General features: G+C 47.8%; 1 protein-coding gene across 1 annotated transcript in view; it reads right to left on the minus strand.

The window, feature by feature from the left end:
* Positions 1 to 20,223: 20,223 nt before the first annotated feature.
* The window catches only part of limd1a (LIM domains containing 1a), a 61,546-nt gene continuing 56,282 nt past the window's right edge, over positions 20,224 to 25,487 (minus strand). The window contains exon 8 of the mRNA XM_085989296.1: positions 20,224 to 23,926. Within this exon, the coding sequence (XP_085845422.1) occupies positions 23,792 to 23,926 (135 nt within the window). The 3' untranslated portion in view covers positions 20,224 to 23,791. The remainder of the gene's footprint in view (positions 23,927 to 25,487) is intronic.

Genomic DNA, 25,487 nt, shown 5'->3' on the forward strand with positions numbered 1-25,487 from the left:
CATACCTGGGCAGTTTTCCACATTATTGGATAGATGCCAGTGTTGTAACTGTACTGGAACAGCTTGGCTAGAGGTGCGGCTAGTTCTGGAGCACAAGTCTTCAGCACGACAGCCAGGATGTTGTCGGGGCCCACAGCCTTTGCTGTATCCAGTGCACTCAGCCATTTCTTGACATCACATGGAGTGAATCGAATTGGCTGAAGACTGGTCTCTGCGATGGTGGGGACCTCAGGAGGAGGCCAATGTGGATCATCCACTCGGCACTTCTGTCTGAAGATGGTTGCAAACACTTCAGCCTTGTCCTTTGCACTCATGTGCTGGGCTCCACCATCATTGAGGATGGGGATATTCATGGAGCCTCCTCCTCCCATTAGTTGTTTAATGGTCCACCACCATTCACGGCTGGATGTGGCAGGACTGCAGAGCTTTGATCGGATCTGTTGATTGTGGGATTGCTTAGTCCTGTCTATAGCATGCTGCTTCTGCTTTTTAGCATGCATGTAGTCCTGTGTTGCAGCTTCCCCAGGTTGGCACCTCATTTTTAGGTACGCCTGGTGCTGCCCCTGGCATGCTCTTCTACACTCCTCATTGAACCAGGGTTGGTCCCCTGGCTTCATGGTAATGGTAGAGTGAGGGAGATGCCGGGCCATGAGGTTACAGATTGTGGTGGAATACAATTCTGCTGCTGCTGATGGCCCACAGCGCCTCATGAATGCCCAGTTTTGAGCTGCTAGATCTGTTCTGAATCTATCCCATTTAGCACGGTGGTAGTGCCACACAACACGATGAAGGATGTCCTCAGTGTGAAGATGGGACTTCGTCTCCACAATGACTGTGCGGTGGCCACTGCTACCAATACTATCATGGACAGATGCATCTGCGACAGGTAGATTGGTGAGGACGAGGTCAAGTATGTTTTTCCCTCGTGTTGATTCACTCACCACCTGTCGCAGGCCCAGACTGGCAGCTATGTGCTTCAGGATCAGCCAGCTCGGTAGCAACGCTTGGTGATGGACATTGAAGTCCCCCACCCAGAGTACATTCTGTGCCCTTGCTACTTTCAGTGCTTCTTCCAAGCGGTGTTCAATATGGAGGAGCATTGTTTCATCAGCTGAGGGAGGGCGGTAGGTGGTAATCAGCAGGAGGTTTCCTTGCCCATGCTTGACCTGAAGACATGAGACTTCATGGGGTCCGGAGTCAATGTTGAGGACTCCCAGGGCCACTCCTTCCCAACTGTATACCACTGTGCCGCCACCCCTGGTGGGTCTGTCCTGCCGGTGGGACAGGACATACCCAGGGATGGTGATGGAGGAGTTTGGGACATTGCCTGAAAGCTATGATTCTGTGAGTATGACGATGTCAGGCTGTTGCTTGACCAGTCTGTGGGGACAGCTCTCCCAATTTTGGCACAAGTCCCCAGATGTTAGTGAGGAGGACTTTGCAGGGTCAACTGGGCTGGGTGTGTTGTTGTCGTGTCCGTAGCCGGTGCCTAGGTCGATGCCGGGTGGTCCATCCGGTTTCATTTTTATTATTGTGTCTTGTGGCGGTTTGTTACAACTGAGTGCCTTGCTGGGCCATTTCAGAGGGCAACTAAGAGTCAACCACATTGCTATGGGTCTGGAGTCACATATAGGCCAGACCGGGTAAGGACGACAGATTTCCTTCCCTAAAGGACATTAGTGAACCAGATGGGTTTTTACGGCAATCCGGTAGTTTCACGCTCACCATTACTGATACTAGCTTTTTAATTCCAAATTTATTTAATTAACTGAATTTAAATTCCCCAGCTCGCGCGGTGGAATTTGAACTCACGTCTCCGGATCATTAGTCCAGGCCTCAGAAACATAACCATTATGCTAAGGTTTTAAGGAGGAGAGAGAGGTAGAGAGGTTTAGGGCGAACACATGTGCAGGAGGTGTCTCCAGCTACAGCTACTCGAAATCCGCGTTTCGGAGCTGGAGCTGCGGCTGGAGTCACTGTGGAGCATCCGCGAAGCTGAGATCTTCGTGAATAGCACGTTTAACGAGGTGGTCACACCGCAGGTAAAGGCAGGCAGGAAATGGGTGACCGCCAGACAGAGTAAAAGAACTAGGAAGGTAGTGCAGGAGTCCCCTGGGTCCATCTCCCTCTCCAACAGATTTTCCATTTTGGATACTGATGGGGGAGATAGTTTCTCAGGGGAATGCAGCAAGAGCCCAGTCCATGGCACTACGAGTGGCTCAGCTGCACAGGAGGGGAGGAAAAAGACTGGGAGAGCAATAGTGATAGGGGATTCTATTGTAAGAGGAACAGATAGACGTTTCTGTGGCCGCAGACATGACTCCAGGATGGTATGTTGCCTCCCTGGTGCCAGGGTCAAGGATGTCACTGAACAGCTGCAGGGCATTCTGAAGGGGGAGGGCGAACAGTCAGATGTCGTGGTCCATATCGGTACCAACGACATGGGTAGAAAGAGGGATGAGGTCCTGCAACAAGAATTTAGGGAGCTAAGTAGCAGATTAAAAAGCAGGACCTCAAAGGTTGTAATCTCTGGATTACTCCCGGTGCCACGTGCTAGTGAGTATAGGAATAGGAGGATAGAGCAGATGAATGCGTGGCTAAAGAGTTGGTGCGGGAGGGCTTTAGTTTCCTGGATCACTGGGTCTGCTTCTGGGGAAGGTGGGACCTGTACAAGTCGGGCGGGTTGCACCTGAACCGGAATGGGACCAACATCCTTGTGGGGAGGTTAGCTAGTACTGTTGGCGGGGGTTTAAACTAACTTGGCAGGGGGATGGGATACGGGGTGGAGCTATAGTAGGGGGTGATGCACAGCCAAATATAGAGGAAAAAACAAGTCAGCCTGGAAGGCAGAGCAAATATGTAACGGCACAAGGGAGTATGGCAAGGCTGGATGGCATTTATTTTAATGCAAGGAGTCTTGCGAGTAAGGCAGATGAATTGAAGGTGTTGATGAACATATGGGAGTATGATATTGTTGCTATCACAGAGACATGGTTGAGGGAGGGGCAGGACTGGCAGCTCAATATTCCGGGGTATAGAATCTTCAGGCGAGACAGAGAGGGGTGTAAAAGAGGAGGGAGTGTCGCAATATTAATCAAGGAGTCAATTACTGCTGTAAGGAGGGATGATATCTTAGCAGGTTCCTCCAATGAGGCCATATGGGTAGAACTTAAAAACAAAAAGGGGGCAAGCACTTTGCTGGGAATGTACTATAGGCCCCCAAACAGTCAGGGGGAGATAGAGGAACAGATATGTCGGCAAATCTCAGAGAAGTGTAGAAATAATAGGGTAATAATAGTAGGGGATTTCAACTTCCCCAATATTAACTGGGATAGTCAGAGTGTGAAAGGCTTAGAGAGTGCGGAATTCTTAAAGTGCATCCAGGAGAGCTTTTTGAGCCAGCATGTAGAAAGTTCTACGAGAGGGGGCGGTACTGGACCTAATTCTACGGAATGTAGCCGGGCAAGTGGAAGTGTCAGTAGGAGAGCATTTTGGTGACATAATTCGGTGAGATTTAAGGTAGTCATGGAAAAGGACAAAGATGGACCAGAAATAAAGGTTCTAAATTGGAGGAAGGCCAATTTTAATATGATAAGGCAGGATCAGGCCAAAGTGGACTGGGATCCGCTACTTGTAGAAAAATCCACATCAGAGCAGTGGGAGTCATTCAGTAAGGAAATAGAGAGAGTACAACGCCAACATGTTCCCATAAAGGTCAAGGGTGGGACCAACAAGCCCAGGGAACCCTGGATGTCAAGGGATATACAAGAATGGATTAGGAAAAAAAGGGAGGCTTTTGGCAGATACAAAGGACTAAAAACAGGAGAAGCCCTAGAGGAGTATAGAAAGTGCAGGGGGGTACTTAAAAAAGAAATTAGGAGAGCGAAGAGGGGGCATGAAAAAACACTGGCGGGCAAAATAAAGGAAAATCCCAAGGTGTTTTCTAAGTATATTAAGGGCAAGAGTATAACCAGGGAAAGAGTAGGGCCCATTCGGGACCAAAGTGGCAATCTGTGTGTAGAGCCGGAAGATGTAGGTGGGGTTTTAAATGAATATTTTGCATCTGTGTTCACTATGGAGAAGGATAATGTAGGCATAGAAATCAGGCAGGGGGATTGTGATATACTTGAACAAATTAGTATTGAGAGGGAGGAGGTACCAGCGGTTTTAACGGGCTTAAAAGTGGATAAATCCCCAGGCCCAGATGAGATGTATCCCAGGCTGCTGTGTGAGGCAAGGGAGGAGATTGCAGGGGCTCTGACACATATTTTCAGAACCTCTCTGGCCACAGGGGAGGTGCCAGAGGACTGGAGAACAGCTAACATAGTATCATTATTCAAGAAGGGTAGTCGGGATAAACTAGGGAATTACAGGCCAGTGAACCTAACATTAGTGGTAGGGAAATTATTGGAAAAAATTCTGAGGGACATAATTAGTCTCCACTTGGAGAGGCAAGGATTAATCAGGGATAGTCAGCATGGCTTTGTCAGAGGGAGATCATGTCTGGCCAATTTGATTGAATTTTTCGAGGGGGTGACTAGGTGTGTGGATGAGGGTAGTGCAGTTGATGTAGTCTACATGGACCTCAGTAAGGCTTTTGACAAAGTCCCACATGGTAGACTGGTCAAGAAGGTAAGAGCCCATGCGATCCAGGGCAATTTGGCACATTGGATCCAAAATTGGCTTAGTGGCAGGAGGCAGAGGGTGATGGTCGAAGGTTGTGTGACTGGAAGCCTGTGTCCAGTGGTGTACCGCAGGGATCGGTGCCGGGTCCCTTGCTGTTTGTAGTGTACATTAATGATTTAGATATGAATGTAGGAGGTATGATCAGTAAGTTCGCAGATGACACGAAAATTGGTGGAGTGGTAAATAGCGAGGAGGGAAGCCTCAGGCTACAGGACAATATAGACAGGTTGGTCAGATAGGCAGAACAGTGGCAATTGGAATTCAACCCTGAAAAATGTGAGGTGATGCATTTTAGGAGGACTAACAAGGCAAGGGAATACACAATGAATGGTAGGACCCTAGGAAGGACAGAGGATCAGAGGGACCTTGGTGTGCATGTACATAGATCCCTGAAGGCAGCAGGACAGGTAGATAAGGTAGTTAAAAAGGCATATAGGACACTTGCCTTCATTAGCCAAGGCATAGAATATAAGAGCAGGGAGGTTATGATGGAGCTGTACAAAATGCTAGTTAGGCCACAGCTGGAATACTGTGTGCAGTTCTGGTCACCACACTATAGGAGGGATGTGATTGCATTGGAGAGGGTGCAGAGGAGATTCACCAGGATGTTACCTGGGCTGGAGCGCTTCAGCTATGAAGAGAGACTGGACAGGCTGGGGTTGTTTTCCTTAGAGCAGAGAAGGCTGAGGGGGGACCTGATTGAGGTGTACAAAATTATGAGGGGCATAGATAGGGCAGATAGAAAGGAACTTTTCCCCTTAGTAGAGGGGTCAATAACCAGGGGGCATAGTTTCAAGGTAAGGGGCAGGAGGTTTAGAGGGGATTTGAGGAAAAACTTTTTCACCCAGAGGGTGGTTGGAATCTGGAACTCACTGCCTGAAAGGGTGGTAGAGGCAGGAACCCTCACAACATTCAAGAAGCGTTTAGATGAGCACTTGAAATGCCATAGCATACAAGGCTACGGACCAATTGCTGGAAAATGGAATTAGAATAGACAGGGCTTGATGGCCGGCATGGACACGATGGGCCGAAGGGCCTCTTTCTGTGCTGTATAACACTATGGGCAGGATTTTCATTGGGCTGTGGAGGTGGGATTGGAGGCGTGTGGGGGGTTAAAATCCCAAAATCAGGGGTCACGACCCCATCCCGCACCCAACCCGCCTCCATGCCAGTTTCAAAGGAGGCGGGTACCCGCCCCGCACTGGGACCCGCCTCCCCGAGGCGGGAAGGGGATCAATGCCAATTAACTGCCTGTTAACAGGTAGTTAACAGGCAGTTTTTAGCCTAATCCCTATTTTTAATGCTGAAGTGTGGGATTCCCGACGGCTCCAAACCACGCCAAGTTAGCGAGGCGCGCCGTCAGGTTGAAGGGCTTGGAGGGGTCGAGATGTTGGTGTTCAGGTGAGTGATGGGTGCATGAGTGCAGAGGTAAGTGTGTTTGGTGTGTCTAAAGTGTTTAAAGAAGTTTTACTTACATTTTCAGCCTTCCTTCCTTTAGGTCTCGGGAGTCCCTCATCTCACCGGCACAGAAAGCAGAATGGCTGCGAACTGTCAAAAGTGACAACCTTCAGCTTTCTGTGCCGGTGAGATTTCTAACTGAGTCTGTGGAGAAGGACTCAGGTTAGAAGTATGACTGTCAGTGTTTGACAGCTTCAAACAGCTGTGAAACGCTGATATTTCATCTGTCAAAACCTCTTGACAGATGAAATTTCAGTCTGTGACGTCACCTGTTGTCGGGTGGCCCTTAATTGGCCTGCTGAGCCTGCTGGGCGGGCTCAACAAGGTCAATCAAGTTAAAATCACATGGATTGGCTACATCTCGATGGAGGCGGGACTACAATCCTGAAAGTTGTAGTCCCGCCTCCTACCCGACTCCTGAATGAAAATCCTGCCCAATGACTCTAACCTCGGCCCCCATTTTTTCGGATGCCAGCTGTTGATGATTCTGCCATTCCCATTTACACCTCCTCTAGACCCGTCTTTTGTCCCATTACCATCCCCTTTTGCCTTGCACCATCATCCCTTTTGTTATTTAATCTCTCCTGCCTTCCACCCAATCACAGACCTTCCCTTTTGTTCTTTCCTCCCCTCCCCCTTTCCCCGCCCCTGCACTTGCTTAAAAACCTGTTCCATCGCCAACTTTTTCCAGTTCTGACGAAGGGTCATCGACCTGAAACGTTAACTCTGTTTCTCTCTCCACAGATGCTGCCTGACCTGCTGAGTATTTCCAGCATTTTCTGATTTATTTCAGATTTCCAGCATCCGCAGTATTTTTCTTTTGTGCCCCATGCTTTAATCTACATCATAGAGCTTTAACTTTAACTTGCATATTATGCTTTAATTTATTTCGCATTTTGTCACCAGTAGAATCTGGGTTTGAATTCATCCCAGGCTGTTAGGTTGAAAGTCTCTCATTGGCTTTGCAGCTTTTATACAAAATAGGTTTTGTGTCCGTACTCTGTTTCTAGTAGATGGCTCCAAACACCGAAATGCCAACAAAGTATTTACAATTTCAGTGGGACTATAAGGAAGGCTAGTGTGGGAAGGGAAATAATACATTGCTATGGAGACAGGAACTGTTGTAAGTCCTAACAGTTAGAACTGAATTTGAACTGGAAGATATTGCTTATTTATCTTCACTCTGAGGACACCCATAATTTCCAGAGTACAAACAGTGTCTCCAGTAGTAAAAAAGACTTGCATTTCTGTAGCGCCTTTTGTGATGTCTTGAGATCACAGCATATATATACAACAGCACAACATGGCTTCCAGTAAGAACTGTACTGCATATGGCTTTATTATTATATACATCAGTAGTCCACCAGAGGTCTATTACACCTTTCACGACCACCAGACGTCCCAAAGTGCTTTACAACCAATCAAGTACTTTTTGAAGTGTAGTCACTGTTGTAATGTAGGAAACGCGGCAGCCAATTTGCGCACAGCAAGCTCCCACAAACAGCAATGTGATAATGATCAGATAATCTGTTCTTAGTGATGTTGGTTGAGGGATAAATATTGGCTCCAGGACACCGGGGAGAACTCCCCTGCTCTTCTTCGAAATAGTGCCATGGGATCTTTTACGTCCACCTGAGAGAGCAGACGGGGCCTCGGTTTAACGTCTCATCCGAAAGATTAAACTTTTGATTTTCTGTCACGTAATAGACATTCTCAGTAACATTTAAAAATTATTTCTTTCAGGCACACAACGCCAGAAAAGTTCTACTTTGAGGCTTGTGACGATGGATCAAATGATGTGCTCGCGATCGACCGTGTCTCCAGTGAAATCACCCTTGGAGGTAAAACATCTGTTTGAAGCAATTTCAAGGCAGAGTTTTGCATTTTAGCAAGCGGCAATATTTTTGTATTTTCAAATTTTAAATGTTCTATTTACTGCCAAAAGATGCACAATAATCCCTCAAATGAAGGTGGCAGTTACATTTTTATTTGGCAGGTTTTTTGTTGTTTTAATGGCTCGTCATGGAACCTTCCTGGGATGAGCGGGATGTCCTATGAGGAGAGATTGAGTCGATTGGGCCGATACTCTCTGGAGTTTAGAAGAATGAGAGGTGATCTCATTGAAACATAGAAGATTCTGAGGGGGATTGACAAGGTAGATGCTGAGAGGCTGTTTCCCCCTGGCTGGAGAGTCTAGAACTAGGGGGCACAGTCTCAGGATAAGGGGTCGGCCATTTAAGACTGAGATGAGGAGGAATTTCTTCACTCAGAGGGTTGTGAATCTTTGGAATTCTCTGCCCCAGAGGGCTGTGGAGGCTGAATCGTTGAGTATATTCAAAGCTGAGATCGATAGATTTTTGGACTCTCGGAGAATCGAGGGATATGGGGATCGGGCGGGAAAGTGGAGTTGAGGTCAAAGATCAGCCATGATCTTATTGAATGGCGGAGCAGGCTCGAGGGGCCGAATGGCCGACTCCTGCTCCTAATTCTTATGTTCACAGGAGCGTTATAAAACAAAATTTGACACCGAGCCACATAAGGAGATATTAGGACAGGTGACCAAAAGCTTGGTTAAAGAGGTAGGTTTTAAGGAGCATCTTAAAGGAGGAGAGAGGGGTAGAGAGGCGGAGAGGTTTAGGGAGGGAATTCCAGAGCTTAGGGCCCAGGCAGCTGAAGACACGGCCACCAATGGTGGAGCGATTATAATCAGGGATGCTCAAGAGGCCAGAATTAGAGGAGCGCAGATATCTCGGGGGGTTGTGGGGCTGGAGGAGATTACAGAGATAGGGAGGGGCGAGGCCATGGAGGGATTTGAAAACAAGGATTAGAATTTTAAAATCGAGGCGCTGCTTAACCGGGAACCAATGTAGGTCAGCGAGCACAGGGGGTGCGAGTTAGGACACGGGCAGCCAAGTTTTGGATGACCTCAAGTTTACAGAGGGTAATGGACCGAAAGGTGACCTCTGTCAAACTGTTTGCTCACTAATTAAAATGACGTCAATATTTTTATATTCATTATCTGAATAATACGTATTGAGAGATGTTCTGCCCCATATTTTTATATATATATATAAAACAATATAAACCCAAATCCCAGAGGTGGAATGCCAATGTCTAACTCCCTGCACTTGCCTATCGCCTCCACCCATGTGTTTTGTGGCTGGAAGACCACAAGCTGATTAAATCCCAACCACAGCCCCAAACATGCATAGTGTCATAGAATAGGACAGCACAGAAGGAGGCCATTCGGCCCATCGAGTCTGTGCCAGCTGTTTCGAAGAGCGATCCAGTCAGTCCCGCTCCCCCGCTCTTTCCCCATATCCCTGCAAATTTTTTCTCCTCCAAGTCCCTTTTGAAGGCTGCTATTGTATCTGTATCCACCGCCCTATCAGGCAACGCATTCCAAATCCTAACCACTCGCTGGGTAAAAATGTTTTTCATGTCGCCTCTGGTTTTTCCGCCAATCACCTTAAATCCGTGTCCTCTAGTTCTCGACCCTTCCGCCAATGGGAACAGTTTCTCTCTATCTACTCTGTCCAGACCCCTCATGCTTTTAAACACCTCGATCAAATCTCCTTTGCATAGACATTCTCCAACTGTAGTGAATGCTTATACCAAGGCTTTAATTTATACTTATTATTATTTCAGAGTGATTCCTGTTTCTGTCACACCCTCAAATGATCTCGCTTGATGTGATTCTACTGGCCTTGCCGCTGACACCTTTTGACATACTGAGCAAAACAGGGGCTCGTGGATTAAGTAGACTGTGGGTGGGAGTGCTTGTGGGGGGGCGGGGAAGAGAGAGGAAGGTCCACACACCTGCTCTCCCACATAGGTCCATGTTCAAAAGTACACAACAGAGTGTGTTGGTACATGAGGGAGGGAGAGACACCCTAGCCTAACAACAGTCGAGAGCGAGAGAGAGAAAGAATTACACATCACCCGAGCAACAGCCAGTGTTCAAGATTGAAGTAAAGCCTTGGGATGTTAATAGTAGTGCCCTACTGTAAACATCCCACTACATACTGCAGCAACTTACGCAAAGGTGATTGGCAGAAGAACCAAAGGCGACATGAGGAAAGACGTTTTTACGCAGTGAGTGGTTAGGATCTGGAATGCACTGCCTGAGGGTGGTGGAGGCAGACTCAATCGTGGCTTTCAAAAGGGAGTTGGATAAGCACTTGAAGAAAAAAAATTTGTAGGGCTGCGGGGAAAGGGCGGGGGGAGTGGGACTAGCTGAAGTGCTCTTGCAGAGAGCCAGCACGGGCTCGACGGGCCGAATGGCCTCCTTCTGTGCTGTAACCATTCTATGATTCTATGAAAGGATGTTACTGTACGTATATTGTAGAGAAATGTCAACTTATGTGCGTAAGAATCGGCTGAAGGACGGCGCATTGACCGGCAACTAACATATAAGGCAAGGCCATTTCCAGTTTGATAAGGAGAAAAGTAGTGTATAAAAAAGAAGCTTTTGTGTTAAGTTTAAGAGAGAAACGTGCACACCTACCTTCAAATCAGCTGACAAAACTCCGCTTGTAAATTGTGTTGCGCTCTGAAGAAATTATTTCGATTATTTTTTCTACTTAAAAGCAAAGTGATTATAACCATCAGACTGAATTCGTTACTACTCAAGTGAACAAGGGAAGATTGTTTAAGACGACAGGGTGATTTTTGGAGTTGGTGGTACCGCTGGTGAACTTCACATCGGAAATTTCCAGAACACACATTGCCCACGGTTGTCCATCCACTAAGATTAATGAACAGGAAACAGTGGGCGGCGTGCCCATGATTTCCCAACATGGCCAGTTGACATCAGAGGCTCCTCACCGGTCACGTGAACTTGGAAAATTGGCCCGTATACGTGAATGGGATCTGACTATTTCATTTTGCTTAAAAATAAAGACTTGCATTTCTACAGCGCCTTTCATGACCTCAGGACGTCCCAAAGCGCTTTAAAACCAATGAAGTACTTTTGAAGTGTTGGAATGTACAAAATGTGGCAGTCAACTTTGCACACAGCAAGCTCCCGCAAACAGCAATGTGATAATGACCAGATCATCTGTTTTTGTGATGTTGATTGAGGGATAAATATTGGCCCCAGCGCACTGGGGAGAACTCCCCCTGCTCTTCTTCGAAATAGTGGCCACGGGATCATTGACGCCCACCTGAGAGCAGATGGGGCCTCGGTTTAACATCTCATCTGAAAGACGGCCCCTCTGACAGTGCCACACTCCTTCAGCACTGCACTGGGAGTGTCGGCCTAGCTTTTTGTGCTCAAGTCTCTGGAGTGGGACTTGAACCCACAACCATCCCAGCAGGAAATCTACGCCCACTCAGTGTTACATATTTAAAAATTCCACCAATGTTCTCCCCTCCTAAAGGCACTGTTTCGCTTTCCAGACACTATCCCCGCTCCAAGACCTCACACAGTGGTTATACATGTGTTTCTTAACATGTCTGAGTGTTGGCAGACTATTTGATCGATGGGGATGGGTATGTGCTTATAAATCGAGCCTGTTCCTTTATCTCAGCCAACAAAGTTAGGGCCAGAACTTTTATTCCAAAATATTACCTCAAAACTACAAGAAACCCACCATCGCTACATACTCACAGACACTAGAAACACAGAATGACAGGGTGGACATAAGAAATAGGAGCAGGAGTCGGCCATTGGGCCCCTCGAGCCTGCTCCGCCATTCAATAAGATCATGGCTGATCTGATCTTGGCCTCAACTCCACTTCCCTGCCCGCTCCCCGTAACCCTCAACTCCCTTACCATTCAAAAATCTGTCTCTCTCCGCCTTGAATATATTCAATGACTCCGTCTCCACGGCTCTCTGGGGTAGAGAATTCCAAAGACTCACGACCCTCTGAGAGAAGAAATTCCTCCTCATTTCCATTTTAAATGGGTCTCCCCCTTATTCTGAAACGGTGTCCCCTAGTTCTAGATTTCCCCCACGAGGGGAAACATCCTCTCTGCATCTACCCTGTCAAACCCTCTCAGTATCTTATATGTTTCAATAGGATCACCTCTCATTCTTCTAAACTCCAGTGAGTATAGGCCCAACCTGCTCAACCTTTCCTCATAAGACAACCCCTTCATCCCAGGAATCAACCTCGTGAACCTTCTCTGAACTGCCTCCAATGCAAGTATATCTCTCCTTAAATAAGGAGACCAAAACTGTACGCAGTACTCCAGGTGTGGTCTCACCAGTTCCCTGTACAGTTGTAGCAAGACTTCCCTACTTTTATACTCCATTCCCTTTGCAATAAAGGCCACCACTCCATTTGCCTTCCTAATTACTTGCTGTACCTGCATGCTAACTTTTTGTGTTTCATGTACAAGGACCCCCAGATCCCTCTGTACCGCAGCAGTTTGTAGTCTCCCTCCATTTAAATAATAATTTGGTGAAGATGTTAATAAAATGTAAAACCCATTCAGAGAGACGGCGTAGCTTCTTGACGCCCCAGCGTGCTTTGCCATCGAGCAGCGGGATGCCAGTTTGAGGCCCAGAGTCCCTCACGCTGAGTTTCTGCTGCCATTGGGAAATTTTGTAGAGGGTGGGAGGTTAAATCTGGAGGCGAGTCATCCCTGCGCAGCTCCCCCGTACGGTTTTAAGTAGCAGCAGAGGTCAAGGCCTGGAAAGAGCACTGCTGTCTGCTTCGCTGTGTGCGGACTGCACCGAAAAACCAAGCAAAGGAGTAAGAGAGAAAAATACCTCAAAAGGGGAGTCCCTACTCTTACAAAAATACAACATAAATCATCCACGTTTCCTCATCAGTCAGTGATATCCTGGATTGAAAAAGGTGGTGAGTGTTTACACAGTATTCCTAAATCAGAGTTCTTTCCAACATAAGAATTAGGAGCAGGAGTCGGCCATACGGCCCCTCGAGCCTGCTCCGCCATTCAATAAGATCATGGCTGATCTTCGACCTCAACTCCACTTTCCCGCCCGATCTCCATATCCCTCGATTCCCCGAGAGTCCAAAAATCGATTGATCTCAGCCTTGAATATACTCAACGACTCAGCCCTCTGGGGCAGAGAATTCCAAGATTCACAACCCTCCGAGTGAAGAAATTCCTCCTCATCTCAGTCCTAAATGGCCGACCCCTTATCCTGAGACTGTGACCCCTAGTTCTAGACTCTCCAGCCAGGGGGAAACAACCTCTCAGCATCTACCCTGTCAATCCCCCTCAGAATCTTGTATGTTTCAATGAGATCACCTCTCATTCTTCTAAACTCCAGAGAGTATCGGCCCAATCTACTCAATCTCTCCTCATAGGACAACCCTCTCATCCCAGGAATCAGTCTAGTGAACCTTCATTGCCCTGCCTCTAAGGCAACTATATCCTTCCTCAGATAAGGAGACCAAAACTGTGCCCCGTACTCCAGACCCTGTTGGCAGGCAAGTAAGTTAAGCCCTTTCAAGACCAGCATAGCTAAAACTGCATTCCATTATCTGTGTTAATGTAACTTCAATTTGCATGGAGCCGTTAGTTACAGTAGTTAGAACCCAATTCTTAAACTCCCAGCCCTTTAGGAAAAGTGCATAAGTGCAACTTGCAATATCAGTGGGACTGACTTGGAATAAACTGCAAAAACTTTGCACTCTCGTGACACTGGCCCGAATTGATTGTGCCTCTGTGAGCACCGTGGCTCATTTCTCTACATTAAAGGCACTGTATAAATTCAAGCTCGTCCCATCTTTCTTCAACTGCAAATGGGCAACCCTCAAATCAATCAACTTCCAAAAGACGGGTCTGTTAAGTATGTGTATTGTATTGAACAATTAACACAAAGACTTAAACGTATAACTCAAACAGGTCTTTACTGGTTGGAGGTAGGGACTACACGTAGCTCTTTACTTCATGCCCACAGGCGGGAACTGAGGGGAGATCAGTACCCACAGTACTATTTATACCCCTATGGCCAGGAGTGGTACTGCGTATCACTACGCCCTACAAGTAGTGCAGTCCTGTCCATAGGTTCAAAGTAGCACACATATTACATACATAACATTCCTCCCTTCTTAGCTTTACAGTCATCTCCCCATTTAACATAACGTAATAACATATATACATATATAACTTCAGGTTTACATAACAGAATAACATAGATACATAGATAACTTCATGTCAAAACAGATCACAGATTCAGTCTCTGCGGAAAACAGTTCACAGATTCAATCTCTGTGGTGTAGTCGGTTCACGTTGCTGGAGTGACTCATTCAATAGTCCTTCCATGGATTTAACAGTTTGAACTTCCGAACTGAATTGGCTCCGTTCGGAGGGACCACGTGTGTGATCTGGTAGAGGTAATAATGGTTCAGATGGGTCATCTTCTGTTTCGACTTTTCCTTTTCTGCTTCTTGGAGACTCTCTGGGCTCCACTGTCAGCTGCCAGCTGCATGCGCAGTTCCTCCTTCTCTTCCTCCTTTTTCCGTAGTAGAGCCACCTTCTCCCGATGTTCCGTAGACTTTCGGTGCTCCTCCATGATTTCTGTATGGTGGGAGTCGAAGTTACAAGTTGGGCAGGACAGGACATAGTAATATTCGGTGTCGTCCTGATCTAGGCCAGCGAGAGGGTCTTCTATTTCCTCCATACCCAGCTGGGCGTTAGCCAGCTTTTGTTCCAAGTCCAGACATCTTTCCTGAAGAGACTTCTTCATGCGTACCTCTTCATCCAGCTTTTTCTGGGCTTTCAGCAAGTCGTTTACTAATGACCTCATTTGAGATTTTACTACTTCAACTTCTTTTGGAGATTGATTGATCGGACTATTCAATCCCTCTACCGGAGCAGCTGTTTCAGCGGTCTGTTGTTCTACGTTGACGTGAGTCAGCGTACTTTTGGCATCCAAGGGCTGCTCTGTTGCAGTCATCTCAGTCTGTGTTGCCACCTCAGCTCTTCCAATAACCTTTGAGAGCTCCGAACCCCTTTCGTTTGAATATTGAAGTTCGTGTTCAAGTTTTTCCCATTTCAGAGTCCTGTCCTTCAGCATATGCAGGAGTTGGCTGACCGTTAACTCCTCTGACATCAGACGTTTTGTGTGCCCCTGCTCCATTTGCTCCAGCAGCTGCTTCTGTTGTCTTTCCAGATGTTCCCACTCTATATCAAAGAACTCTTTCGTCGCATTCATCTCTTGCTCAAAACGGCGAATCATTTGTTCTAATTGCTGTTGCAGTTTGAAATGGAGTTGAGTTCGAGCCCGGTGTCCCTCAGAAATGTGCATGTCAGTAGACTGGACAGACTCAGAATTCTCTATCTCAGTGGAATTCTGTGCTGAAACTTTGTCTTTTGCACACGGGTTGGTCTTACCATCATCAGTTCCAGAGTCTGGGTTGATTATGTTCACCGAGTTCTCACTCGTTATTGTTTGTAGGAAATGCCAGTGGATATTCATTTTCCTAATCCACTCCCGTCCTAGTAGTGGAGGACCTCCTTCAGATAGCACATATAAGTCCATTATTTGACTTTCTTCGCCCTTGTGGACCACTGTGACCTCAATTTTCCCGATGGGGTACACTCTTTGCCCCGTGTATGTTTTCAATATGAGCTCCGTATCCTGTAGGGGAATATGTTGGAATAACCTTCCATAATCTTTCTTATTTATGACCGTCAATGCCGATCCAGTGTCCAATTCCAGTTTTACTTGGACTCCTTCTATCTGAAGAGTGACCCAAATTGTCTGGAGGTCTGCACCCTTACCAACGTTGAGTACCCTTAAGCTAGCCAGTTCAATACTGCTTAAGCCAGCCAGTTCATTACTGCTAGCGTCTGAATCGGACTCCTGTTCGGCCACCTTGTGTACTTTTGCGTATTTTCCTTGCGGTGACTTCTTGTTGCTGGTCTTCTTCCCTGACCTGCATACTCTAGCTATGTGTCCAAGCCTACCACAAGTTCTACATTCTTGGTTTTTAAACCAACACTGGTTCTGATCATGCGTTGTCTTTCCACAACGATAACATTTGCCAGAACTCACACCCAATTTGTGTGCACCGAGCTCCGGTGACCGTAGCTGCATTACTGCCGTGCCTCTCGCTGCGGCTTCGTGTGCTGCTGCCATAGTGACCGCCTTCTCAAGCGTCAGCTCATTCTCCTCGAGCAGTCGCTTTTGTGTATCCTGTTTAAATAAACCACACACAAATTTGTCTCGTAGTGCATCTGTCAGTCCCGTTCCAAACTGGCAATATTTCGCTAATTTACGCAATTCCAGCAAATATTCAGCATTGCTTTCATGCTGTAGCTGCCTTCTGTCATAAAATTTAAATCGTTCCGCTAGCATCAGCGGCGTGGGGTTTAGATGATCTTTCAGGGCAGTAACAATCTCATCGAACGTCTTATCCGCCGGTTCATCTGGTGATAACAGGTGTTTCAATTGCCCGTATGTCTTCGCACCCATTAATTTTAATAATGTTAGAGCTTTATCTTGGTCACGAATTTTATTGGCCTTACAATAATTTTTTACTCTTTCAACATATATGGCCCAATCTTCGATGTCACTATCAAAGGTGCTAATATTCCCGTGTTTAGGCATTGTAGATTTGCAATTTCTCAGATTTTATTTTCTTTACTTGTTATCAAAGATGGCGGCTTCCCGCTCTTGCCGTCGTCCTCCGCCCACAAAATGGCGGTTTTCCCGCGCTTGGCGGTCTTCACCCGTCCCCCGACGCCGTCTCCCTTCAGCCCCCGAGTGCGGCCCTTATCTTCGCCACGATCGCCCGAGTGCGGCCCTTATCAGCGGATGCGATCGCTGGATCGCGAAGTGGCTCCCGACCGAAGCGGCTCTCGGCCCTTATCTTCTGTGCGATCGATAGCCCGCGCTGTGCACCGCGGCTCTCGCACCTTGAGCTTCTGCAGCCGCCGCGCCTTTCAGTCCGAGTGCGGCCCTTATCTTTGGTCCCGATCGCTGGCCCGCGCTGCGCCTCGCACTTGAAGGCGGCCCGGCCTTATCTCCGATCGCGATCGATGGCCCTTATCTGCTCCGACTTCCCCAGCCCTGTCTTTGCAGCCAACGCTGCACGGCTTACCCCACCACCTAGGTTGAACAAGGAAACTGCAGAAAGACTTCTGTCAGTCGCTGGAAGCTGTCAGGATGGCTGCTGCACTCCAGTGCTCAGTCGCTGATGGAGGCTTCAGAGTCCTAAGCCTGTTGCTTCTAGTGGGGTGGTGATGTTTGAAACCTCTCTTCAACTGCCGCAGGGTAAGAACCTGACTCGTCGCCAGTGTTAAGTATGTGTATTGTATTGAACAATTAACACAAAGACTTAAACGTATAACTCAAACAGGTCTTTACTGGTTGGAGGTAGGGACTGCACGTAGGTCTTTACTTCATGCCCACAGGCGGGAACTGAGGGGAGATCAGTACCCACAGTACTATTTATACCCCTATGGCCAGGAGTGGTACTGCGTATCACTACGCCCTACAAGTAGTGCAGTCCTGTCCATAGGTTCAAAGTAGCACACATATTACATACACAACAGGGTCCTTCATGACCAACAAGTATTTGATTTCACAAATGTTTCTGCTAAGGCATGAAATGGTGGCAATGCACAGGATTACTCAGTATATACGGCACATAAACCAGTCCATGCCGGCGTTTATGCTCCACTCGAGCCTCCTCCCGTCTTTCCTCATCTAACTCTATCAGCGTAATCCTCTATTCTCTTCTCCCTCATGTACTTGACTAGCCTCCCCTTTAATGCATCGATACTATTCGCTTCAACCACTCCCTGTGGTAGCGAGTTCCACATTCTCACCACTCTCTGGGGAAAGAAGTTTCTTCTGAATTCCCGATTGGATTTCTTGGTGACATCAATGCACATTGAACAACAACAATACAGTAACTTGTATTTATATAGCGCCTTTAACGTAGTAAAACGTCCCAAGGCGCTGCACAGGAGTATTTTAAGACAAACAATTTGATACTGTGGCACATAAGGATAAATTAGGGCAGGTGACCAAAAGCTTGGATAAAGAGGTAGGTTTTAAGGAGCGTCTTAAAGGAGAAAAGAGAGGCGGAGAGGTTTAGGGAGGGAATTCCAGAGTTTAGGGCCCAGGCAGCTGAAGGCACGGCCACCAATGGTGGAGCGATTATAATCAGGGATATTCAAGAGGCCAGAATTAGAGGTGCGCAGATATCTGAGGGTTGTGGGGCGGGAGGAGATTACAGAGATAGGGAGGGGTGAGGGCGTGGAAGGATTTGAAAACAAGGATGAGAATTTTAATATCGAGTCGTTGCTTAACCGGGAGCCAATGTAGGTCAGCGAGCACAGGGGGTGATGGGTGAATGGGACTTGGTGCGAGTTAGGACACGGGCAGCCGAGTTTTGGATGACCTCAAGTTTACGGAGGGTAGAATGTGGGAGGCCGGCCAGGAGTGCGTTGGAATAGTCAAGTCTAGAGGAAACAAAAGACATGGATGACTGAAGCACCAAAGTACAGTACGATGGAGTGCTGGTACTTGCATTTAATCCGCCACTCACTAGGTTGCCAATCTTAGCTGCACTGTTACAGGGTGATGTTAAATGGCAGTCCTGGTCTCATAGTGGAAGTGAAAGGAATGTGGTGGGGGGCGGTGGAGGAAGTTGCCTGTTCCTGGTAGGTATTCTATGGAGCCTTGGGAGGCAGGTGATTCAATGCGTATATCCTCCTCCTCCTCCGGAGGTTGGGGGAGACTGTGTAGAAAAAAAGTCTCGGATAACCAACAGTGGTTTATTCTCTCCGCGTGGGAGGAGATCCAGGTGAAAAACACCGGTCCCAGTGCTCACGTCAGTGGTGGTCGGTGTAAAACGCCCTGGTTGCCTTCCTGCAAGACGGTCCTCTCTGGAAACCGGACATCATATGTTCCAGAAAGACAACGAGGTGGCAGTTCTGATGAGACGGTACTTCACGAAGCCACAAACCAATCTCGAGAAAAAAACCTAGAGCGAGAAGCAGATCAAAAGGACTGACTGGAGGCAAAAATGGCAAATTCTTTGGCTTTGTAATTGGCACCAAGGGTAAACGGTGAGGAAGAAACAACCGGTTAATGTCTTTCTTAAAGATGGATCACTGTAAATCACTTGCTAACCAAATCTCTTTAGGGTTCTAAAAGAGGTGGCTGCAGAGATAGTGGATGCATTGGTTGTGATCTTTCAAAACTCCCGAGATTCTGGAACGGTCCCAGCTGATTGGAACTTAGCAAACGTAACCCCGCTATTCAAGAAAGGAGGGAGAGAGAAAACGGGGAACCACAGGCCAGTTAGCCTAACATCAGTCGTCGGGAAAATGCTGGAATCCATTGTTAAGGAAGTGGTGTCAGGGCTTGCAATAAATGAAAAGGATAAATTCCAGGAAATAGCTGATGCTGTGTGTGTATAAGTTCCATTTGTTCACTACTAATTTAAATTTTAAAAGATTACATATAAAGATTATAATACAACATAAACATTATTTTGTTTTATTCATTCCTGGGATGTGGGTGTCGCTGGCAAGGCCGGCATTTAGTGCCCATCCCTAGTTGCCCTCGAGAAGGTGGTGGTGAGCCGCCTTCTTGAACTGCTGCAGTCCGTGTGGTGAAGGTGCTGTTAGGGAGGGAGTTCCAGGATTTTGACCCAGCGACGATGAAGGAACAGCCGATATATTTCCAAGTCAGGATGGTGTGTGACTTGGTGGTGAACTTGGAGGTGGTGGTGTTCTATGCGCCTGCTGCCCTTGTCCTTATAGGTGGAAGGGGTCACGGGTTTGGGAGGTGCTGCCGAAGAAGCCTTGGCGAGTTGCTGCAGTGCATCTTGTAGATGGTACACACTGCAGTCACGGTACGCCGGTGGTGGAGGGAGTGAATGTTTAAGGTGGTGGATGGGGTGCCGATCAAGTGGGCTGCTTTGTCCTGGATGGTGTCGAGCTTCTTGTGTTGCTGGAGCTGCACTCATCCAGGCAAGTGGAGAGTATTCCATAGTTTGGGGTGAATTTGAATTTAGATCCTAGGAGGTCAAATGCAGTGTACCACCCAACCCCCAGTTGTGAATGCTTTCCTTAAAATTATAACAGGTATAAATAGCCAAAAGTAAGGACATCATTTTACTACATGTAGTGCCATGGATATTTAAATAATGTAATATTTTCTTTATTTTTTGTCCTATTATTCATATGCTGTTTTTGTCCTTAAGTATATGCTATTAATCTGCCTCTAATGAGTTTAATACTTGGCTACGGTTCCATCAAATACAAATGCTGCCAATACGCAAGGCAACGTTTTCTGAGAATGCAATTATCCCATTTTTTTGTTCAGAGGAATATCGCTACTGTAATGACAGTTCAAACACAAAAAGATCAAGGTTTAGGTGGGAAAAATCCTCCCCTGAAAATTCTGTTTTGGAAGAGCGTTGGCAATTTATTTTTAAGCCTGGTGATTTGAAATTTGGGAGAACAAAAAGTTCCTTAATTTAAGGGAATTTTGATTGAGAATGTGCTTAATTTGTTTCCCTTTGCACTTCTTCTGGAGGACTAGAATACAAGGGGGTAGAAGTTATGCTGCAGCTGTACAAAGCCCTGGTTAGACCACACCTGGAGCACTGGGAGCAGTTCTGGGCACCACACCTTAGGAAGGGTATACTGGCCTTGGAGGGAGTGCAGCGTAGGTTTACCAGAATGATACCCGGACTCCAAGGGTTAAGTTACGAGGGGAGATTACACAATCTAAGGTTGTATTCCCTGGAATTTAGAAGGTTAAGGGGTGATCTGATCGAAGTTTTCAGGATATTAAGGGGAACAGATAGGGTAGATAGAGAGAAACTATTTCCGCTGGTTGGGGAGTCTCGGACTAGGGGGCAGAGTCTAAAAATTAGAGCCAGACCTTTCAGGAGTGAAATTAGGAAACACTTCTACACACAAAGGGTGGGAGAAGTTTGGAACTCTCTTCCACAAATGGCAATTGATTCTAGATCAATTGTTAATTTTAAATCTGAGATTGATAGATTTTTGTTAGCCAAAGGTATTAAGGGATACGGGGCAAAGGCGGGTATATGGAGTTAGGTCACAGATCGGCCATGATCTCACTGAATGGCGGAACAGGCTCGATGGGCTGAATGGCCTCCTCCAGTTCCCATGTACCAGGCTCGAGGGGCTGAATGGCCTCCTGCTGTTCCCATATACCAGGCTTGAGGGGCTGAATGGCCTCCTCCTGTTCCTGTGTACCAGGCTCGAGGGGCTGAATGGCCTCCTCCTGTTCCTGTGTAACAGGCTCGAGGGGCTGAATGGCCTCCTCCTGTTCCTGTGTACCAGGCTCGAGGGGGCTGAATGGCCTCCTCCTGTTCCCATGTACCAGGCTCGAGGGGCTGAATGACCTCCTCCTATTCCTGTGTACCAGGCTCGAGGGGCTGAATGGCCTCCTCCTGTTCCTGTACAGGCTCGAGGGGCTGAATGGGCCTCCTCCTGTTCCCGTGTAACAGGCTCGAGGGGCTGAATGGCCTCATCCTGTTCCCGTGTAACAGACTCGAGGGGCTGAATGGCCTCCTCCTGTTCCTGTGTAACAGGCTCGAGGGGCTGAATGGCCTCCTCCTGTTCCTGTGTACCAGGCTCGAGGGGGCTGAATGGCCTCCTCCTGTTCCCATGTACCAAGCTCGAGGGGCTGAATGACCTCCTCCTATTCCTGTGTACCAGGCTCGAGGGGCTGAATGGCCTCCTCCTGTTCCTGTACAGGCTCGAGGGGCTGAATGGGCCTCCTCCTGTTCCCGTGTAACAGGCTCGAGGGGCTGAATGGCCTCATCCTGTTCCCGTGTAACAGACTCGAGGGGCTGAATGGCCTCATCCTGTTCCCGTGTAACAGGCTCGAGGGGCTGAATGGCCTCCTCCTGTTCCCGTGTAACAGACTCGAGGGGCTGAATGGCCTCATCCTGTTCCCATGTAACAGGCTCGAGGGGGCTGAATGGCCTCCTCCTGTTCCTGTGTAACAGGCTCGAGGTGCTGAATGGCCTCCTCCTGTTCCTGTGTAACAGGCTCGAGGGGCTGAATGGCCTCCTCCTGTTCCCGTGTACCAGGCTCGAAGGGCTGAATGGCCTCCTCCTGTTCCTGTGTACCAAGCTCGAGGGGCTGAATGGCCTCCTCCTGTTCTTGTGTACCAGGCTCGAGGGCCTGAAAGGCCTCCTCCTGTTCCTGTGTAACAGGCTCGAGGGGCTGAATGGCCTCCTCCTTTTCCTGTGTAACAGGCTCGAGGGGCTGAATGGCCTCCTCCTGTTCCTGTGTACCAGGCTCGAGGGGCTGAATGGCCTCCTCCTGTTCCTGTGTAACAGGCTCGAGGGGCTGAATGGCCTCCTCCTGTTCCTGTGTAACAGGCTCGAGGGGCTGAATGGCCTCCTCTTGTTCCTGTGTAACAGGCTTGAGGGGCTGAATGGCCTCCTGTTCCTGTGTAACAGGCTTGAGGGGCTGAATGGCCTCCTCCTGTTCCCCTGTACCAGGCTCGAGGGGCTGAATGGCCTCCTCTTGTTCCCGTGTAACAGGCTCGAGGGGCTGAATGGGCCTCCTCCTGTTCCGATGCTCTCAAGAGATCCTTTGGTCCGGAATGAGTTTAGCCTGATTAAATTATGGAACATTAAAATACTTGCAGGCTACGTTTCCCTTCAAGCTGCACGGCCGCGCTGCTGGTGGGCCGGTTTTGCAACGGAAAAGAACCCCGCAGGCGCGGAAGTTTGAACAGGGTGCGCAGCCCGTTAAAAAGGGACCCAAAAAAAAGAAAATAATTAGGGGGGGAACACTGCAGGACAAGGTGTTATAAATCTCTGAGAATTGTGAAAAATGCAAAATTAAGCACATTCCAGAATTTATCCCAACACTCAAAAAAGTCCTCTTAGGACCAACATGATAATTTTCTTTAAACCAACTACAGCGAGAGTTGCTGCTGTTATTATACAGGGTACACGATCCACAGGAATTTTCAGGGGAGGGTTGGAGGACGGGCGGGTCAAACTTTAAAATTCTAAATCCATTCAGAAATTGGAAGGAGGAAACAGTGGGAATTAAGTCAGTAACGCGGTGATATCCTGAGTAAAATCAGGAGAGTCGACAAGGTATGTACAACGGTTATTTGAGAGTGAAACACATTTGCCTGGGAAGTGGCCCAAAAAAGGGGAGAAATCACAGCACCGCCGAAGACAGCAGATCATTGGAAAAATTCAATCTCCATCACTGCATCGCTCCTGGCCAATGAGCCGGACAATCCCGCACCAGACCATTCCACGCCGATCCTCTCCTGTCCAGTTGAAATCAATCGCGCCAACAAATTCTCTGTTTCAAAGCATGAAATCTCTTCTTTTTTTTAAAAAAAGCGCATCCTTTAGAACATTTCATGTAAATTGAATTTAAATATAAGTTGGTGCGACACCGGGCATCACATTTTGGTATCAGTCCCGTTCAGTGAATCGGAGCTTCACAGCGGATCAGCCTTTTCAAATCATCCAAAACATTCCACACTGCTGCTGACTGAAAGCTGAAGGGTGTCCTGTTTTTGGTTTGTCCCTCTCCAATGCCCACAGTGCAAAAAAAATGTCATCTTGGGAAACCGCCCACTACTTGGGACTTCCTCCGCGGACTCTCCGGGTGCCGAGATACGGGAGTTCCGACGCTTCAGTGTCCAGCTGGTCGGGCCGGCGGCGAGCCGCTCGTTCGGAGGGCCTAGTATTTAGGCTGGTAGAGGGAGCCAGGTGTTGCGCTGTCGATGTGCTTCAGGTGGCAAGCGTGACAAAGCAAGTGCCCATCCAGCGGATAGCAACGGTGGTCCTCTTCGTCATTCAGCTCCATGCCGCAGTCCTAGAAATAGTGGGGGGAAAAACAAGCATTGACGCGACCTTAAGACTAGAAGAAAGATTACCATGGAGCAGATAGGAAATTCGTGTGGCACTTTGTGGTGAGAAACAAGTACTGGGCACAGTTTTGGTCTCCTTATCTGAGGAAGGACATACTTACCTCAGAGGCAGGGCAACCAAGTTTCACTAGATTGATTCCTGGGATGAGAGGGTTGTCCTATGAGGAGAGATTGAGTAGATTGGGCCGATACTCTCTGGAGTTTAGAAGAATGAGAGGTGATCTCATTGAAACATACAAGATTCTGAGGGGGATTGACAGGGTAGATGTTGAGAGGCTGTTTCCCCCTGGCTGGAGAGTCTAGAACCAGGGGTCACAGTCTCAGGATAAGGGGTCGGCCATTTAGGACTGAGATGTGGAGGAATTTCTTCACTCAGAGGGCGGTGAATCTTTGGAATTCTCTGCCCCAGAGGGCTGTGGAGGCTCAGTCGTTGAGTATATTCAAGGCTGAGATCGATAGATTTTTGGACTCTAGGGGAATCAAGGGATCGGGCAGGAAAGTGGAGTTGAGGTCGAAGATCAGCCATGATCTTATTGAGTGGCGGAGCAGGCTCGAGGGGCCGAATGGCCGACTCCTGCTCCTAATTCTTGTTATGTTAAGTAACATATTCAATTCTATTGGAACAAGCTGAAAATAGGGTTGGGCTGGTGGAAGAATTTATGGGGCGCTCGCATGTATTTTGCCCCTAATTCTGCAGACACTGCCCCCGATCCCAGCTGTCAGAGTGTCACTGATTCCAGATGTTAACAAGAGCCTTTATAAAAAGTGCTTTCTCGCTCTATTGCTTTACCGTCAAAGCCACTTTTTGTAAAAAGGCAATGTTTATGATTCATGTGCCTGTGCACAAATTGCTATCACATGATGAGTTACTGCTGAGGTGGCAGCTGGTAGATTAGCGTCAGTAATGCTGGCTCCTAGATTTTTATATTAATGACAGTTACACAGAATGCTCGGCGCAGGAACAGGCCATTGGGTCCAACCAGTCCGTGCCGGTGTTTATGCTCCACACGAGCCTCCTCCCACCCCTCTTCATCTCACCTCATCAACATATCCCTCTATTCCTTTCTCCCTCGTGTGTTTATCCAGCTTCCCCTTAAAGGCATCTTGTCGAATATGACACAGCCACGTCACCATCCTGCCTGTACGTCAGATGTCATCCTATAAGACATGTCTGTGACAATCACTTATATCAACCAATACTTACTGGCTGGGATTCACCTACCACAAGGTACTGTAATTAAGTTACATCTCAAACATATAATTGGGCATTTTCAAAGGCAGTACTTTGAGGGAAAAATGTTACCAGCAACCTAACTGTCTGCTTTCTTCAGTTCCCGCCCCACCTTTCTCAAAAGGTGCTGATTCACGGCAAATTATAACTCCACAGGTGCCGCTGGCCCTCCGGCATGTTGCCCACATTCCCCTCTTTCAAGTCTGAGCCCCTCAGGCTCCCAGACGACGCCGAACGCAACAAGAGCCCTCGCCCAAAATCCACATCCATGCACA

This window comes from Somniosus microcephalus, chromosome 5, assembly GCF_052327205.1.
Source record: "Somniosus microcephalus isolate GS21.2 chromosome 5, FLI_Smic_1.0, whole genome shotgun sequence".
NCBI classification, from domain to species: domain Eukaryota; kingdom Metazoa; phylum Chordata; class Chondrichthyes; order Squaliformes; family Somniosidae; genus Somniosus; species Somniosus microcephalus.